General features: G+C 37.5%; 2 protein-coding genes across 2 annotated transcripts in view; one reads left to right on the top strand and one right to left on the bottom strand.

Annotated features, from left to right (window-relative positions):
- Positions 1 to 14,735, top strand: part of LOC112044365 (autophagy-related protein 2 homolog A) — a 39,737-nt gene extending 25,002 nt beyond the window's left edge. Inside the window, exons 23-38 of the mRNA XM_024080192.2 lie at positions 107 to 296; positions 752 to 859; positions 1,160 to 1,422; positions 2,047 to 2,252; positions 3,245 to 3,382; positions 4,513 to 4,702; positions 5,692 to 5,859; positions 6,392 to 6,551; positions 7,118 to 7,285; positions 7,847 to 8,027; positions 8,504 to 8,650; positions 9,127 to 9,254; positions 10,027 to 10,181; positions 11,765 to 11,926; positions 12,552 to 12,753; positions 13,612 to 14,735. Coding sequence (XP_023935960.1) covers positions 107 to 296; positions 752 to 859; positions 1,160 to 1,422; positions 2,047 to 2,252; positions 3,245 to 3,382; positions 4,513 to 4,702; positions 5,692 to 5,859; positions 6,392 to 6,551; positions 7,118 to 7,285; positions 7,847 to 8,027; positions 8,504 to 8,650; positions 9,127 to 9,254; positions 10,027 to 10,181; positions 11,765 to 11,926; positions 12,552 to 12,753; positions 13,612 to 13,625 — 2,580 coding nt within the window. The 3' untranslated portion in view covers positions 13,626 to 14,735. The remainder of the gene's footprint in view (positions 1 to 106; positions 297 to 751; positions 860 to 1,159; positions 1,423 to 2,046; positions 2,253 to 3,244; positions 3,383 to 4,512; positions 4,703 to 5,691; positions 5,860 to 6,391; positions 6,552 to 7,117; positions 7,286 to 7,846; positions 8,028 to 8,503; positions 8,651 to 9,126; positions 9,255 to 10,026; positions 10,182 to 11,764; positions 11,927 to 12,551; positions 12,754 to 13,611) is intronic.
- Positions 14,736 to 15,203: 468 nt separating this feature from the next.
- LOC112044374 (28S ribosomal protein S5, mitochondrial) lies at positions 15,204 to 19,398 on the bottom strand. The gene is made up of 7 exons (XM_024080205.2): positions 19,152 to 19,398; positions 18,787 to 19,006; positions 18,196 to 18,329; positions 16,900 to 16,994; positions 16,463 to 16,598; positions 16,022 to 16,221; positions 15,204 to 15,629 (listed from the first exon to the last, which is right to left on the bottom strand). Exons 1-7 carry the CDS (start codon positions 19,297 to 19,299, stop codon positions 15,273 to 15,275), a joined length of 1,290 nt encoding a protein of 429 aa, XP_023935973.1. The 5' UTR covers positions 19,300 to 19,398; the 3' UTR covers positions 15,204 to 15,272.
- Positions 19,399 to 20,257: the final 859 nt, after the last annotated feature.

The following is a 20,257-nucleotide window of genomic DNA, read 5'->3' on the forward strand; positions in this document are numbered from 1 at the left end:
TTAATCCATTGACAGAATCTATATCTCGAGTAAAACTTTGTAATTTATAGTGTAAGACAACATTTCCCTTCTTTCCCTTTTTTGATAAGTAATATTTTGTGTGCAGTCAAACGACCAGCCACAGGTGGACCTCACAGCGTCAAACAACATGGTCAACATGTACACGTGTTGGGACTCCGCGTCAGCTCTCTGTAGGCTGGTCACGTACGTGGCATCTGATGGTGATTCCCAACCGCCGTTCGACAGGTCGCGGCACACCAGCATATGCTCTGATCAACCATTGGAGCCTTTAGTAGGTAAGGCTATTTAAACAGTACTAGCGGACGCCCGCGACTTCGTCCGCCCTTTGACCTCCTTAATCCTCCTCTTGTTGAATCCGTCCTTAGCGGACGTCTACTAACTGTAAATTATCTCTCTGCCAAATTCCATTTTTTGTATGTCAAATGGTTTCGAGATTTCGTAATAAATGCATTTATATTCTAAGATTAGTCTAATTTTAACGGACTGAAACTGCCTGCAACAGGTATTAGTACTGCCAACTTTGGTACTGGCACTATACTAATTACGCCTAACTTCTGTTATTATGAACGTTTTCTGCTATTTACAATCTTTGCTGCCGTATCTAATAAATAAATACTTTTTCACAGACGTTTTTTTAATTATTTAACTATTGTATTTCTGGAGAATTGAATTAATTCATTAAAATTAAAATTTGAAAACTGTTTAACTATGATATGAAAACCTTTCTCAGGCCTTGAAGAACGACCAATAGAAGAAATCAGGGAGTTATCACCGAGCGAAATACAACAAGTCAATGATTTGATGGCTGAAGCAATGAAAGAAAGCCCAAATAATACAAGTAAGTGATACAAGTCAATATTAAAGTATAATCTTATATGGAAGATGCTAACGTTTGCTTGGACTTGGGCTTGGTCCGATTTGAAAAAACCTTTCAGTGTTAGATAGCCCATTTATCGAGGAAGGCTATGTTGTTATGTGTGTATGTTGCCAACCTATTCCTTTAAATATACTCAAGTCGAGTCGGACTTGACATTTTGTTCTTTAGGTTTGCTGGTCGATATTTTTCTGTAGATATTTGAGGTAATAAATTTATTCTCTTACAAAAAATGTTAAAGTTTTTTTTTAATTGTTGTTTCAGCGGAGGAAGACGAACTAAATAGTTCGACGGAAAAGGAAGGTGTAGAAGTATTCTTCTTCCCAGACGAATCCAACATGAAACAGAAGCAGCTCTCTTCTGAAGCCATAGACACGGAAGTTGAGCCTAAATCCATAGAGTACGAGGAATCGTCCAAGTCAGAAGACACGCATGAGGCGAAACCGACTAACATGCAAGTCGCGAGGGATCTTGGTGATCCAACTTCTACACCAAAAACAACACCTAAAAAAGCAAAAAGAAAAAAAGTAGGTTATATAAAAAAAAAAAAACATACATACAGTCGAACGTAGAACCTCCTCCTTTTTGGAAGTCGGTTAAAAATGGATTAACTATTGGTACTTGATGTGCTTTTAAGTCATTGAGGGTTGAGCTACAAAATATAAAGCTTTTTTTCGTCTGAGAAATTATCAGTAAAAAAACGTTGGGAAGTAAGTGGCGTTTGGGGTAACACCGCCTTCACGCTTTAAAGAGCACGTAAAGTCGTTGGTCCCGGTCATCCATCATTAACAATGTCACCAATCATAATCATCATCATATCAACCACGCTGGCCCAATGTGGATAGGCAGACTTCACATGCCCATATAGCATAGCATGGAAATGGATGGCTGATCTAGCATAGCGGCATCGAAAATATAGCTCTTTTTCGTCTCATCGCAACAAAATAGATCGATATTTTCACTCTGCCGCTATTGATCAACAGTTATGTCTCTCTCGTCACGATATATCTCGTGGGTCATGGTAGGCAGCTGATACTGATCGTTATAGAGTCAACCAAGCAACATGTAGGCCTAACTATTAAAAAGGTTAAAATGGTTTTTTTTTTCATACTTTTCTTACAATAACTTAAGTTCTCCGTTGTTCCGGTCAGATCAAATCGTCCGGCGAAGGCAGCAATACTGACGACGAGTACTGCATAGTGGAGGAGCAGCCGTATGGCGACAACGAGATGGATGAGCCGACTGTGACGTGGCTGGGCAATGGCCCCACTTTCATGGTCGACAACCACTTCACTGTGCCGGCCGCGCGCTCCGACGTGTTGAAGGCACCCAAGAGTTTCCCCCTGCCTGTGCTCAGGTGAGATGATCATCATCATCCTTGTCAGGCTATCAGGCCTGACTCTGAAGTGGGCTGGCTGGTTGGTTTTCAATAAAGAGGTTATAGACCCATATTCGGCTCACTGCTGAGCTCGAGTCTCCTCTCAGAATGAGAGGGCTTAGGCCAATAATCCACCACGCTGGCCCAATGCGGATTGGCAGACTTCACACACGTAGAGAATTAAGAAAATTCTCTGGTGTGCAGGTTTCCTCACAATACTTTTCCTTCACCGTTTGAGACACGTGATATTTAATTTCTTAAAATGCACACAACTGAAAAATTGGTGGTACATGCCCCAGACCGGATTCGAACTTACGCCCTACGGAATTGGAGGCAGAGGTCCACTATCCACTGGGCTATCACGGCTATCAAATATATCAATAGAGAGTTATCGAGTTAAATTTCCAGACCCTGTCAGTTTAGGATTTTATATTTTCTATATTACCAACCTCAAAGACTTACCGCCAAGAATTATCGTTTAAGTATGATGCCGCATAGAAACCTTCTAGAGGTAAAGAATAAACTTGTGTCTTTTAAAAGTAAGTCAATTAACATTAGGTGAGATTGCAGACTGCATTCAACTTGTTAAATAAAAAAAGCTTAAGAGGTGTCAAGGGACACTCGGATGGAACGAAGTGCCTTTCGATTAATTAGTGAAGGAATTGTAATATTTTTTTTTTAAGTTATAATTATATATTTTTTTCTTAGTAACAAATATAATGTTCACCACACTGTTCAATGCAAAATAGAAATACGAAACGAAAATAACTGGCTTGATTTGTATGAGTGAGAGAGAGAGAGAGAGAAAGACAGACAGAGAAAAGAGCACGCCGCACGGCTTACAACTATAGCAAAAAGTGTCGTTACAACTTTTGGTCTTAATTTTTTCCGTCCTTTCGCAACGCGCGATAAGAATTTTTGTTTGAAAGAACTTTTTTGTTGTTCTGACTTTTTCTGTACTTTATTTTTAGATATACACTATGTGAGATGAGTCTGACCTGGAACATGTTCGGAGGTACCGACTTCAGGCCGGCGAGTGAATCACCGAGCAACAAGAAGACTGTCACGATAGACGACTCTAGGAACCAAGGATCACCCACATCCTCAAAGTGAGTTTAAGATAGTATTCCAAGTCATTCAGGGATAATTTACACATATACGGGGTTTTCTAATTCTGGTCTTTTTTGAGTTATTATAATGTAATGAATTTTCACTAATCTAAAAACACCAAAAACAATCATTCAACAAGTTGTTTTAAATCCACTTTGGAGTACCATTTCTTTAAAAAAAAGATATTTTTTTTCCAATTCGGTAAATTGTTAACTCTTCTACTCGAGGGCAATTTGACAGCTAATAATCCCTATAATTACCCCTTGAGATCGCTATTCCCAGTAACCTTGTATTTATTATAAAAAAGTAATGTAGCAAAATATGTGAAGTAACGCTTGGGTGGTGGATCTCGCTTATGTGAGATCCACTTTGTCAAGGATAAGAGACTCTTTTAATCTTTTATATGGTGACTTGTTTTCTCTGTGTCCCGTAAGAGAATATGGTTTTATGGCCACGTAAAACATACATTTGTCCTTATACAAGTTGATTCGGTCATTAGTGCGGATATTTTATTTCGTGGTTCTGTATAATCAATAAAACATAAATCTACAAATAATAAGGCACATTTTATGTAATTATTTTTTTCAATTTATGATTCAAAAATAACAAAATAATGGACACATAATTACCCAACAAACTGCGCAACTGCTGGCGGCACTTTCCGACGTCCTTTAATTATAAAAAATAATAGATAGGTAAATAGGTATCAAACGAAAACGCACGAAGGTCATTGGCCCTCGGCGCGGGCGCTCGCTACCCTACTATCTGATTTTGTTATTACCTATTACCTAGTACGGCGATACGGTGACCCTCAAATTCTGTTTAAAAGTAAAAGGCCCTACTAATATGGGTGCCATTCTCAATACGTGTGCTCAGCTCGGCTTATTCTGGAACACTGCACGGCAGGCAAGTGTGTAGAGATACTCCCGATATCGCCACAACCGCCGTGCACCCTAGATTGCCCCTGCGGCAGATGTGTGAGTAGGGCCCTTAAATAACTTTAGCTAACGATAACGTTGTTATTTTTGAGTTTAAAAAAGAAAGAAAAAATATATGATCATTAATTTTTGTTTATGTACAAAATATAAAAATATCCGTACTAAAAAAAAATTGTTTCTGTATTTGTCAGGCGCAGTAAAGACTACGAGCCGTACGAAGCGAGCAGAGCTATAACGGATGCATACCGGCGCGGGGGGGTCAGCTGGTCGGCGGGCGCCGAGCGCGTGCGGCCGCAGGCGAAGACTCACAAGTGGGAGCTGCGGCTGCGGGGGGGCAAGCATCGCGACCATCACACCTGCGTCAAGTTGTGCCTCACCAAGGTATTACTAGCTACGAATAGACGTTTAAACGGCGATAGGTATTGCGTTCGCAGATGAAGACTCACAAGTGGGAGCTGCGCCTGCGGGGGGCATCCATCGCGACCATCACACCTGCGTCAAGTTGTGCCTCACCAAGGTATTACTAGCTACAAATAGACGTTTAAACGGCGATAGGTATTGCGTTCGCAGATGAAGACTCACAAGTGGGAGCTGCGCCTGCGGGGGGGCAAGCATCGCGACCATCACACCTGCGTCAAGTTGTGCCTCACCAAGGTATTACTAACTCCGAATAGACGTTTAAAAGGCGATAGGTTGTGCGTTCGCAGACGAAAACTCACAAGTGGGAGCTGCGCCTGCGGGGGGGCAAGCATCGCGACCATCACACCTGCGTCAAGTTGTGCCTCACCAAGGTATTACTAACTCCGAATAGACGTTTAAAAGGCGATAGGTTGTGCGTTCGCAGACGAAAACTCACAAGTGGGAGCTGCGCCTGCGGGGGGGCAAGCATCGCGACCATCACACCTGCGTCAAGTTGTGCCTCACCAAGGTATTACTAACTCCGAATAGACGTTTAAAAGGCGATAGGTTGTGCGTTCGCAGACGAAAACTCACAAGTGGGAGCTGCGGCTGCGGGGGGAGCAAGTATCGCGAGCGAGAGTTGGACTCTGGACCTCATTTTCCACAACCAAAGCAGCTTACTGTGGGACCAACGAAGAAGTATATAATTAATTTAAAAGTAAAATAATGCAGCGGAGATGAGAGCATTGAGCACGTAATGCCGTCGGCCCTGCGCCTGATCTCTCGCATGTCGTGTCGGTCTGCCGTCACATTGGACTATGAGAGTGAGGGAACAGAGAGTGCACCAGTGCTTGCGCACATGCTTGTCCTCTATTCTATAGTATTTCCTGCGTATATGGTTTATCTCAACAGAGATTGCCTGCCGTGGTCGAAATTTTCATGCCAGGAGCATAATTATTATTCTCCTGCAGGTGAAATTCCAACACGAAGTATACCCGCCCGGAGGCATACAGGCATCGCGCCAGACGCTCGCCATCACCAAGGTAGAAGTCCTCGACAAGTTGCTGTGCAGCGACATTAACAAGCTGCTCAGCCAGTACAAGCTCAAGGATGAACCAGAACGGAAGAATGCTCATATGGTGAGAATAATATAAAAATCTATACATATATTTAACCACCAGAATATGCAATTTTGGATCGTGATGTCTCTGTATTTCAAATAGATCAACCCGTTTAAAGAACCCGTAAAATAAGACTAACGAAAAGCAATTCATTGTTTTATTTATGATGATAAAAGGAAAACTATCGATACCGAATATCTTAGCATTTTCTGGATTCACCGTGCGGGTGCCGGGTCCATCGTGTGGTAGACAGAAAAACTCAGAGCAGAGCTCCGGACTTGTGACCAATGGTGTAGGGTTAAGGACGTCCTTGACAATTAACTAACACTCACCTTCTCCACTCGTATTGTTCTCCCTGCCTAGCCAAATTTGATAAGATACTTTCTAAACTAAACTACTTTCAGACAGAAAGTCAGCATTGTTTCTTAGTGGTAGAAATAATCATAGCTTTAATATTTCCCCGATCGAGCTTTGTCACTAAAAGCTCTACTTACTACTACCAAATATATAAGGGTTAAATTTTAACCATATTTATTTTCGACAATTGAAGCTAATCGTGAAGGCAGTCCACCTCCGAGCAGACGCAGCGCTGCCGGCTCAAGAATGCTGTCTAAAAGTGTCTCTGCTGCCGTTGCGGTTCAACTTGGACCAGGATACTTTAGCTTTCCTCGTCGGCTTCTTCTCTAAGCTCGGAACTGATGAGACTAGTGGTTAGCTATTGTTTTTCTAACTTTCTCCTAGTTTTACTAATAATAATTGTTGCTTTTATGCCCAGCGCCGTATCCTCTTAGTCTTTTTAGCATAATTGTAAACTAACTTTAGACCGAGCCATAATGATTGGCAATGAAGTTGATCCTTCGTTAGTCGCCAAAAGCAAAGGTGTGTAACTTGAAATTTTTTTTAACAAGTTTAAACACAAAGATAAAAACTTAACACAAACAACTGTTAAAGTTTATTTTAATTCCAGTGAAATGTGCCCGCCCTGCAAAAACGTTCGGGGGGCACACTGATAAAAAGTTTGTCACCCCTGCTTGAACCACCGAACGGTCAATGCACTTTATTGCCAAACTATTTAGCTCCGGAGTATAGCAGGAGTTAGTGAAGTGTGTGAAGTCCGACACGAGAGATGGCGCTAATGACCACTACTATTTTTCAAGTTTATCTTTTATGTATTAATTTATTTTTGAAAGAAATTTACTCCAGGCGTGTGATCTAAAGCATATTCGTTTTTTCTTTATATTTCTTCTATTCAATAAATAGGCTTTGTTTGTTATAGAGGAGGACACGAAAAGCGTGGGCGGTCTATCAACCGAGTCGAGTGGGTCTCGTCAAACGACGCCCACGCACCGGCCGCCCGTCATGAGCATCGGCAGCCATCTGCGCGACCCGCCGCCCACGCCCACTTCGCTGGGCGACGGGGACTGTCTTTCCTTGAACGAGACAGGTGAATATAACCATAGGCAGCAGTGTAAATTCTAGCAGAGAGGTCGTTTATAATTAGTATACGTCCACTAAGAACGAATTTTGCGATAGAGCCGGATTAAAGAGGTTTAAGGCTGGACTAGCGGGAATCCGCTAGTATGTGTTCTTTAGATATCTTACTACCCGCAATACTATGTATTAAGTATACATTGTGTTGAGGGTACTGTACGCCAAACTGGATGTGGAATGTTTATCAACAAGCAAATTAAAAAGGAAGGTAGAAAACTCATGTAATTTTATACTTAATTTAGTATGTATTGTTTTTTTATAAAATGTTATTCAAAAGCTATTAACTGTATCTTATTGTTCTTAAGTTTATTAATTAAAATTGACATTAATTACTTCCAAGTTAATCAAAATTATTATTAGGTGTAATTGTAAAATTACTAGCAATATATCCTCATTTGTTTGTTGAATTTCTCAAATCCAAACTTTATTACATTTACAATATTACAACCTTTTTAATCGTTAATTATATTTTTTTAAGTTATGTAATTAAGCCCTGCAATTTCAATATCACCAGTTATTCGTGATGATGAACCACTGATGGAGACTTATGAAGCAGAACGCTTGGTGTCAGAGAATTTAATACAATTGGAACAAACGCTGGAGGAAGACTTTCAACGCTTAGGCATTAATCAAGAAAAACCCACAACTAAAGTACCAGACTCGGACCCTGTGGATGATTCTCCTATATACTTCAGGTAATATGGGAAACTAATTTCTTCTTTATTCTTTCACCATTTTCCTTTCTATAGATAAAAAGATATATCACGAACCTATCTAATTATTTACATGACCTTGAATCCTTCGCTACGCTTATTTTACTTTTGAATCATTCGCTTCTATCTAAGAATCCTTCCGCTTGTTCGGTATTCGATACAGGATTCTTCGCTACGCTTTTTCATTTAGTTTAACCATTTGCTTCTATCTAAGAATCCTTTGCTTTCATGGTATTCGAATACTAAATAATTTTGCAACAATCTTAGAATTAACTATTGTTTTAGACGCGTTGTATTTTCACCGGAAGTGCCGATCCGTTTTCGGTATTCAATACAGGATTCTTTGCTACACTTTTTAATTTTTTTTAATATTTGCTTCTATCTAAGAATCCTTTGCTTTCTTGGTATTCGAACACTTAATAATTCTGCAACAATCATAGAATTAACTATTGTTTTAGACGCGTTGTATTTTCACCGGAAGTGCCGATCCGTTTGGACTATGTGGGTAAACGGGTCGACCTTTCGGCAGGGCCCGTCGCCGGGTTGCTAATGGGTCTCGGTCAACTTAACTGCTCTGAACTGACACTAAAGAGGCTGGATTACAAGTGAGTGAACATTTATACAATTACAATCTACCCAATATACTCGTAGATACTTAAATCATTCTTCTGTTAAAATCTTAGTTTAATTAAATAAATTTAAAAAAAACCATCGACATCTAAATATATTTTCTTTGTAGTAATAAATATATTTTCTTTCTTTCTTTCTTTACATCTTTACTTTTTAGTGCGATATCAGTTGATTTTACGTGAAGTGAAGTAAGAGAAATGCAGTCAAGGTGGTGTAATACTGTAATACTAATAATAATAGATAGAATGTAATAATAATCTTATAGGAACACTAAATGACAGCCTTTAGGTTGGTAACAAGCCACAATGCTTCCACCAGACAAAAAAAACTAGGGTAAATAAACAGTACATTTAAACATAAATTTAACGTGAATTTGGAATCTAATTTCTGAGTTGATTAAAAAATTGCTGTACCTACTTCTCTTACGGAGGTCAATGTTTTTTTTTTCTAGGCTGGGGCTTTTGGGTCTAGAAAAGTTAGTGCAATGGGCCCTACACGAGTGGCTCTCTGACATAAAGCGACACCAGCTGCCTGGACTACTTAGCGGGATCGGTCCTATGCACTCGCTTTTGCAAATAAGTAAGTCTTTTTTCTGTACAAACAGTAGATATATTGATCATAGATATTCGAATAAAAATATTTATGGTCAAGCTGTTATTAGATGTTTGGGCTTAGATTATAAAGACATTTAGCGATTATTTTTTATATAAGTAAAACTTCGTTACCTGACTTGAGTAAGTCGGTGAATATGCTGCCATCTACAGGCTTAGTGAAGCAGTGTTTGTTATTCTAAATAACCAATAGATGGCGTTCTTAGAAAACTTTGAAACAATCCCTTATTGTACACTTTAAAAACCATGTTGCGATGCAGTTATGCCTCAGGTTCATAGATGGCGCTTTGTTATTTTTTAAAGAAGTTTTACTTCAGTCGTGTGGTCTACAGCACACTCGTTTATATCATCATCATTATCATCATCATCATCATCATCATCATCATCATCATCATCATCATCATCATCATCATCATCATCATCATCATTATCATCATATCAGCCGACGAATGTCCACAGCAGGACACAAGCCTTTTGTAGTAACTTTCAAACACCACGATCCTGCACGCCTATTCTCTAACGTTGTTTTGTATAACTTGCATGTGCTAGCTTCGAATTCACCACTATCTTTCACATTCTATAGTAGTGTTAAACAGAGAGAGAGATAGAGATGAATTCGAAACTCGCACTTGCGAGCTATAAAAATATCGTTACATGCATCGAGTGAATCCCTGCGACTCGCTAGATGTCGGCAGTCTCCATATTCCTTATAATACAATATTTGTATATACTATCCGCAGTAACGGGTATCAGGGACCTGGTGTGGCTGCCCGTGGAGCAGTGGCGGCGCGACGGGCGCCTCGTGCACGGACTGCGGCGCGGCGCCGCGTCCTTCACCGCGCGCACCGCCGTCGCCGCGCTCGACATCACCGCGCGCCTGCTGCACCTCATACAGGTACACTCGTGTACACTGATGACATTGTGTAAACAAAATTGTATTTTTATCACGTCACCGCAAACACCAATCATAAATTGTGACGTCATTGCTGCACCTCATACAGGTATGTACACTATCCGCAGTGACATTGTGTAAACTAAACTGTATTTTTATCACGTCACCACAAACACCAATCATAAATTGTGACGTCATTGCTGCACCTCATACAGGTATGTACACTATCCGCAGTGACATTGTGTAAACTAAACTGTATTTTTATCACGTCACCACAAACACCAATCATAAATTGTGACGTCATTGCTGCACCTCATACAGGTATGTACACTATCCGCAGTGACATTGTGTAAACTAAACTGTATTTTTATCACGTCACCACAAACACCAATCATAAATTGTGACGTCATTGCTGCACCTCATACAGGTATGTACACTATCCGCAGTGACATTGTGTAAACTAAACTGTATTTTTATCACGTCACCACAAACACCAATCATAAATTGTGACGTCATTGCTGCACCTCATACAGGTATGTACACTATCCGCAGTGACATTGTGTAAACTAAACTGTATTTTTATCACGTCACCACAAACACCAATCATAAATTGTGACGTCATTGCTGCACCTCATACAGGTATGTACACTATCCGCAGTGACATTGTGTAAACTAAACTGTATTTTTATCACGTCACCACAAACACCAATCATAAATTGTGACGTCATTGCTGCACCTCATACAGGTATGTACACTATCCGCAGTGACATTGTGTAAACTAAACTGTATTTTTATCACGTCACCACAAACACCAATCATAAATTGTGACGTCATTGCTGCACCTCATACAGGTATGTACACTATCCGCAGTGACATTGTGTAAACAAAACTGTATTTTTATCACGTCACCGCAAACACCAATCATAAATTGTGACGTCATTAGTCGCATCGGTTTGTGATTGGCGTTTGCGGTGACGTGGTATACGCTGTTATCCATAGTCTGCGTTCCACTTGGTTCCCAACGATCACACTCACGACTGCAGTCTTTCCCGTTCTACTTTAATATTTAACGAATTATGTTCAAATACTTTTTATAAACATTTAAAATACTTTTTGATTTACAATTAAAATAATTTTAATAGGTAATTTAACTATCTTTTTGTAGAATTTAAGATACAAACTTTTTATTAATCATACTTCCAAAATTATTGTTCATAGGTATCTACATAAAAAATACAATTTTATGCAGCAAAAAGCCCTAAGTGAAACGTAGCCTTTATGAATCACGTCGCCTGTCCATTTGTTTTGTTATGGTTCTCGTGGAAATTGTTTATTTTATTTTATAATTTTTACTGGTTATTATTGACGGGACAAAATAAAATGTAGCTTAAAATACTTCAATAATTAAGTTAAAAAAGAGGCAAGTACCTATTTATTACATGATAATATAATAAATAAAGTAAATTTTCGTTTTGTTTTTTCTTGCAACTAGTAGGTGGTACCGGATAAACTGTGGTCATGAGCGTGATCGTTGTGATCACTTAGTAGTAGTCAATGTGATTAACTTATTGACATTTATGTTACAGGCTACCGCAGAGACAGCGTTTGATATGTTAACGCCGAGCCCGTCACTGCCGCTAACCGATGCGCTGGAGCGAAGACCCCGCCGCCGCCGCCGTAGGGACCCCTCGCGCCAGCCTGCTGACATACGGGAAGGGGTCGCTAGCGCCTACAACACTGTTAAGGAGGTCTGTATCTAAACACTGATACGCAAAAATGCGAAAGCACAGTGAAAGATTGTACACGTAACAGTCCCCTCATCAAACATCGTAGTAATAGAATACGGAGGATATTTAGCAGCTTTCACAATAATATTTAGTAGGTTTCACAATAATATTTAGCCGGTTTCACAATAATATTTAGCAGGTTTCACAATAATATTTAGCAGGTTTCACAATAATATTGACAGGTTTCACAATGATATTTAGCAGGTTTCTCAACTATATTTACCAGGTTTCACAATAATATTTAGCGGGTTTCTCAATAATATTTAGCAGGTTTCACAATAATATTTAGCAGGTTTTGCAATAATATTTAGCAGCTTTCAAAATAATATTTAGCAGGTTTCGCAATAATATTTAGCAGGTTTCACAGTAATATTTAGCAGGTTTCACAATAATATTTAGCAGGTTTCGCAATAATATTTAGCAGGTTTCGCAATAATATTTAGCAGCATTCAAAATAATATTTAGCAGGTTTCACAATAATATTTACCAGGTTTCACAAAAATATTTAGCAGGTTTCACAATAATATTTAACAGGTTTCACAATAATATTTAGCAGATTCACGCTAATATTTGTACGTTGTTGCAGGGCTTCGCTGAGACGGCGGCCACGATGGCGGTGGCGGCGCGGCGCGGGCACGGCGCGGGCGTGCTGCGCCACCTGCCGGGCGCGGCCGTGGCCCCGCTGGCGCTGGCGGCGGCGGGCGCGGCCGACGTGCTGGGCGGCGTGCGCGCGCACCTGGCGCCGCACCTGCACCGCGACCACGCCGACAAGTGGCGCCGCCACGCGGGTACGCTCACTCTATACTTTGGCAACATCATTCGTAACACTCCCGATTGACCGCGCGGGCCGGGGCGTGTAGCGATGAATGAAAAAACCACGACTGATGCACCTCACTTCTCCGCACGCACGATTTCACACCTACGCATTCTTTCCCACCGTCGCTCGCATATCATGTCATCAACGAACTTGCCAAGCTATATACTATGTTCTGCCGTACCATGACAAAACACTGTATCTTAAAAATAGCTACTTTTGAGAAATCGCAGTTCTTTGTATTTGGTACCCTACATAATTGTTAAAAACAATGTATAATATAAATGCATTTTTCAGAATATTTTTGAGTATTAATAAAATTATTTAAATACTTAATAAATTATGTAATCATGTGCGAGGGACATAATTCACGAGTATTATCACAAAACACTATATCTGAAGTTGTGTAATGTCATACCACGGCAGTCATCATTATCAACCCATATTCGGCTCACTGCTGAGCTCGAGTCTCCTCAGAAAATGAGAGGGGTTAGACCAATAGTCCACCACGCTGGCCCAATGCGGATTGGCAACGGCAGTACTATCAACTTAAATAGACCTAGAATAAGCCATAAGCTGTCGGTCTATACTAATATTATAAAGGTGAAGATTTTGTTTTTTTTGAACGCACTAATCTCAAGACTTACTGGTCCATTTTGAAAAATTATTTCAGTGTTAGATAGCCCGTTTATCGGGGAAGGTTATAGGCTATATATTATCTTCGTATTCATACGGGAACGGGAACCAAGCGTGTGAAACCGCGCGGCGTCAACTACTTTATTAATAAATTTAAGATTATAACCACCATAATTCTATTTTTATTTTGTTCCAGATTCGGCTGACTAAATCTACATTTGGTTCATAATGATCTCCATAGATTTTGAAAAACTTATAGACAACAACCAAACAAAAGACATAAAAAATGCAACAAAAACAAATTATGAGTAAAATAAAATTTCCTTTAAATGAAGTCCCAATATTTTAGGATGGTACAATGTGTTTCATAGCAGAGAACCAGATTTTTTCAAAATGTGATATATTTTTATACTTAACCGATAATAATAATTGTAATTTTTAAAAGTCATATCATAATGTTGTTTAAATATCATCAAAATAAGCATTAAGCTTCAGTTTTGCTTACGAAAGCTTTGTGTATACAAGAAGTCGGTTAACTATGGTGCTTGATGTATCGGAATGGCATTTTGAAGCATTTAGTTGCTTATTATTATTATTAGGATTAATAAATAGGTGTAAATATTTTTTTTATATAATTATATTTCCTATTTGAATGATTGTGGGTGCCATGACAAAAAAATGATAATAATATTAAAAATATTATTCTTTTGATTACATTTAATGTAACTTGAAAATTATTTCGGCAAGTATGGAAAGCGTTGTAATTGCTATGTATACAGGATGCTCGGGAGTATTTGCCATAACTTCAAGGTTGACGAGTCCACTTATTGGAGCCGAACTGTATAAGTAATATTTTTTTAACTTAAAAATAAAATATATATACAAATAAAATATATATACTTATACCAAGTAATTCAAACAATTCTGACTAGCCATGTAACACACGCCTTATCTATCTTTGCATTTCATAATGGCTACTTCATAATTATAGGGATGCGTTTAAGGGACAAATTTTAAGATCTATTTACAAAAGAAAAGTTATTTACCCCTAAAATAATAATTTTAGAACACATGTTCCTTGAACATTTTTAATTAATTTTCGATAAATAATATAACCCCAGAGTTATGGGAAATACTCCCGAGCACCCTGTATTTTCTTTATTTGTATGATCAAGCTAGCGAGACTACTTTTTTACGAGCAATATTTTTATAGGCTAGTGAAGTAAACTGTAATATTAGAAAAATTACTATAAAATGTGAAAAAATTGTATCACTTTTTGTAATGAAACTACTTAGATCCAAATAAATCAATATTAATTATCTGGTGTTTTTTTTATACATATTCTGCCGACCCCACTTATGTGGGACAAGGGAAAGGAGATTATAAATTATATGGTGTTTATTTTTCTGTTAAAATTTTGGTAATTTTCAATATTGTACATTATTTAGCATAGGAAATATAAACATTACGTTTTCTACTTGGACGAACGTATATTGTAATTATAACTACCTACGAAAGCCACTTTCCAAAATTACCTGTTGCACTTCCTGTCGTATGCACCTTTCATTGTATGTTTTTTTTTAATTAAATAAATATAAATGAAAATTTAAAAAATCTCCTATGTTAAATAAATATTATTAGTACATGGGGCTATAACAAACCATAAAAACGAAGTTTCAATGGGTTTGAAATTTAACTTCACTGCATTGCAAATATGCATATATATTTTATAACTGGTATCACAATTTTGAGCGATGTACAAAAAATGGTAATAAAAAATAAAAATGTTATTTTTTTATTTGAATTCTTTATTTAAATATTATAACTATTTAGCTAATCTATATTAACACTATTATCTATTCTTCTTTCCCTTCCTTTGGCTCTGGATACTTGTCATTCAAAAAGCTCTTGATTTCCCCATACTCAGCTTTCAGGTTCAACCGAATTTTCTCATGGTTTCTGTATTTCTCGTATTTTTTCAAATATATTTCATAATGCGGCATCGTTTGGAAGAAACGGGGGAATTTCTTTCGTCTGAGAATAACCCTATCGTTCATTACGTATTGAATGAAATCCAGAGTCTCGTCTTTAGGTATTTCTTCTTTGGTTCTGACGTACTCAGGGCTAGCCACTACGGTGGGGTAGTTCTGGTTCTCTGCTTTATATTCAACCAAATGCAGTTTCTTTTCTTCTGCAAGTTGTTGATGCGTCCTCTGAAAATAACACATTCATGATACCTCATATTTATATTTAAATTAGCTGATCCAGTTGTTTTGTATTATAATATTTTTTATGCAAAAATACTAAAATAGTGTTAAAAAATTAAATTACTTTGAGCCCTACTCTCATACCCAACATACAAAAAAAGTTATTTAAATAAATTAAAATTGGTAGAGTCTGGAGAAGACAAACTTGCAATTTTTACATATTATTAGATTACTAGCAGACGCCCTACCCTTACCCTATCCTACCCTACCCCTACCCTACCCTACCCATACTGTAAATTTGGAAAGTTTAGCTATTTGGTTCGACAGTAGAAATGAGTGAAATTTGGCACATAGTTTTAAGCCTGGAATAGCATGTATATTATAATGTATTGTTGTACCTGTTGCAACAATCCTATGAAGAAAGCTTTAACAATGTGCTGCAAATTGTTTGATCCCTCCAGTTTGGCCCTGAGGTCCTTGATGCCTATGGCCTGGCATATCTCTTTGATTGCTCTGTGACAACTCAGACCATAACCTTTGTTCTTCTTTTGTACATATAATTTGGTTTTTCCAAAGGCAGTGAAGAAGTCGTGGAATACTGAAAAAAAAACAACACTTAAATATTTATCAATGACACTGCCAAGTAATGGCCACAGTTTGTTTTATTTAGGATGGTGTGGGTGACAGTTCATTTCACACTTTTAAGTTTGCCACTATTTACAATATGAACGACATACAGACAACTGTCACCGTACCCATGCTATCTGAAAAACACTTTAATTACATGTATTCGGCAGATTATAGAAATATTATTAACTAGTAATATTTAAATGTTTTACTTGTGTGGCCATCGTATATTTCAAAATTCATCAATTTCTTGCCAGCCCTGTTCTTTGCTTTCCTCAATGCAGCTGGTGCTTCTTTTGCTTTGCCAATACCAAATCCTGCCAGACCTTGACCATTGCCAGTGACAACCTTAAACATAACAGATCTGTATTTAAGTTTGCATAAAGAGGTTGAAAATAAAAAATTACCTACAATGTTTCTTTATATTCCTGTTTTTTAATCTTAATATCACTTCACAAAATTTCGAAAACCGTTTGACATACAAAAATGACATTTGGCAGGGAAGTAGTTAAGAGTTAGTAGATATCCGCTAAGAACGGATTATGCAAGAGGGGCAGATTATAATATTATTACAATAAGTACATTGGAAAAATAATCAATTTCTAAAATAAAAAAAATAAACTTTATACAACAATTACAACATTCTTACCATAGCTTGGTAATTTCTAGTACGTCCAAGAGTGCCCTTCATGATCAACAAAGATCTGAGTTGTAATACTTTTGTGTCAAAACCAGTGAACTCCTCTATAAAAAAAATCAATCAATTAATAATGACCTCATTACCAGATTTTAACCAGAGAAACGAATTCAAAGACAAAAGACTATTTTTTAATGTTTTGGCTTATAATTATTAGAACATATTAGAATATATCAGCTGTTTTAAAAGACAGATGTATGGTATAGCTTCACAAATTCGTTCAAAACACTTCTAATGGTCCACAGCAAAAAGTTTACCGCTACACAACTTATAATAATAATAATAATAATAATAGCCTTTATTAAACAATCACAAATATCTTAAAATTATTTACAAATTTATTTGATTGACACCGGCGTGTTGAGATTGTCTTGCTTTACAGCATAGGCCTCCCCTAGAGCCCGCCACACTGAACGGTTATTTGCTTGTCTATTCCAAGCGACACCTGCTATTTTTATGACATCGTCCTCCCATCTACGACGCTGTCTTCCTCTGTTTCTTTTCTGGTGCCTTGGGCACCAAGCTGTTATGTCTCTTGACCATTTATCCTTCTTACTTCGAAACAAATGTCCTGCCCACTTCCATTTCAGCTTTTTAATGCAGTATGTGACATCAGTTATTTTAGTTACGTTTCTTATAGTAAAGAGTTTAATTTTATCTCTTAATTTTATATTAAGTATGCTGCGTTCCATGCTATGCTGACAGACTTCAAGTTTGCGTTTGCTACACAACTTATTAAGTTACAAGTAAGTCTTCAGATATCTCTGAATATCATATACAACATAACTAGATATTATAATATACAAGTATGTGTATAATAGATTAACAATTTAATTAAATGTTTTAATATAATAATCATTGGCAGAATAAGTGTATATCAAATTAAAATAAGGGTTCTGTTTTTGTACATACATATGTTCAGGACCCTAAAAAATACAAATAAATTAAAACTACAATATTTTCCTATTAAATATTAAATAAAAAATCAGTTAATATATAATTGATATAAAATGAGTTATTTTCGAGTATCATATGCATTTTGTTCTGACAGCCACAGGTCATCAAGTATGAGTTGTCGTCGACAATGACTGACAATGACACACCGCATACCATGGGACTGTCATCAATAATTTGCCAAGCTATCCATGATTTTAAATGTGTACTTGTTAAGCACCTTGGTCCTCAGGAACCTATTCAATTTGGTAGATTAGATAATTGGAAGAATAAGTAATTACTGCAAGTATTTACCATCTACAACAGGATCTGGTGGTCCAATGCTGCGGCCAGGCATGCGTGAACCAGACCAACCTCTCTCTATTGGACTTAGTTTTAATCGGCGGAATTTTGTCATTGAGTCTCTGAGCTTAATCAGCTTTTCCATTCTGTATTATAACATAGAAAAGCTTTTAGTGTACAAATAACAAGTTATTTACAAACTTTTAGAAGTGACTACTGCATAAAAACAATTAGACAAAATATACATTTATCAAAAGGTTTTGTTTTTAATATTTGTATGTTTCATTCTCTACAGCCTAAGTTGTGTGGTTTACAAGATTGCCATTACATGGGTCTCAGTTGTGAAAATGACATAGGAATCTTAGTGTCAGTTTCAGGATTTTCAAAATAAAACATTTCTTTTTCTACTGAGCTTGCGTGAACACTCGTGACATATAGCAAAAGCATTTTTTTACATTTTAGAAACAATCTAATCAGTGGGAGAACTAGCTTGTCCCATTCAAATTTTTCTCTATACATTTTTGTGTAACTCTAAACATTGTATATTTTTAAGTGAAGGTAACATCTCGTAAATACAAGTAAATGGTTTTTATTATTTAATACCTCTCTGGGTCATCAGGTAAACGTTGCTGTTTAAGTAATTCTCTGCCTCTGATTACTGGCGCCGACAAACCTGGCCAAAGCATGTTAACCTTCCCCACGCCGATTATCTGCCCACGGTTTAAATCTCGAATTCGAATCCGCCCTGCGCCTTTACCACGACCTTTTTTAGCTCCTGCATTACTCACAGAAGTGACTGATTTCCATAATTTTTCTGCAGGCACTAAAATAAAATTAAAAAACATTTAAGTTGAGAAAACTTAAATAGATTTTCCAAGCCAACAACTAGCGTAATCAATTACATAGATTACATAGACATAGATATATCTTTTCTATAGTAAATAAAATTAGTGTTCTACTATAATTACATTTATTGAAGAAATTTATATTCGATACAGAGGTAGTGCTAAAACTTTTGAGGTTATACACAAAATCCAGCTTTTGCGGTGTTTGGTTTACAATCAAGTTTAGGGGTTTACTTATTAGACTTCTGAGTGCTAATAATTTAGAAGCCATTTTATTAGTAATTTTTTGGAATTTACGAGATGTAAACAAATTAATGAAACTCCATTTCCATCGGCAGTATTTATATTTTAAATAGGCACAGCACAGATTAAATACTACGTCGCTACGTATGTCATTGTCAGATTTGACAGTTTGGCCACAGGCTACACCACACCGCTATAGCCGGCTTTCTCAGACCAATTATAGAAGGACCTGTATCGCACTCAAAGTAACGAACAAAATTTTCTGTCATTTTCTAAGGAAAACGAGCTTAGATTTGGTATATATCTTATACTAAACTAGAAGGTTTTGCCCGTTTTTTTACACAAAAAGGTATTTTTACGAAGCTCTTTATCCGACGAACACGATTACATCTATTTAATATCGATTCTATAGAGACAGTTTTTACAATCGCATTAGATCGTTGATCATATACTTTGACAGAAAAGTAACGTCTAGCGAGGCAGAACTATACAATAATTGGCCTGAGCCGGCTATAGCCTCAGTGTCGTCTGTGGCCTCAGTCGAAACTATGTTCCACTTACGGATCAACTTCGTCAATAAAAAGTTCCGTGTCGAAGTTATATAGTTTAAGTCCCGCTCATTGCACGCGTATGCGCGAGTGAGGAAACGCACATATGCATCTGAACGTAGCTCTAGTATCTCGGGTACCCACGAGTGTCAACGCGCGAGCGGTCTCGTGCGTCAAACGCATCATTTAGACAGGCTCAATTATACAACTGTTTATTATCGTTCTATTTGTACGTAAAAAATATAACATATTTTTTGAGACTTGAACACTGCTACTACTACATTTTAATTTCAATTTCTTTTTTTAATTTAACGTGCAAAAACGCTTTTAAAATACCATTCCACTTGGCCTTGGTCGTGAGCGTGATCGTTGTGATCGCTTAGTAGGCACTATCTATGATTCTACAAGCATTCCTCTGAGGCTATTAACACTAATCTG

This window comes from Bicyclus anynana, chromosome 21 (assembly GCF_947172395.1).
Source record: "Bicyclus anynana chromosome 21, ilBicAnyn1.1, whole genome shotgun sequence".
NCBI lineage: Eukaryota > Metazoa > Arthropoda > Insecta > Lepidoptera > Nymphalidae > Bicyclus > Bicyclus anynana.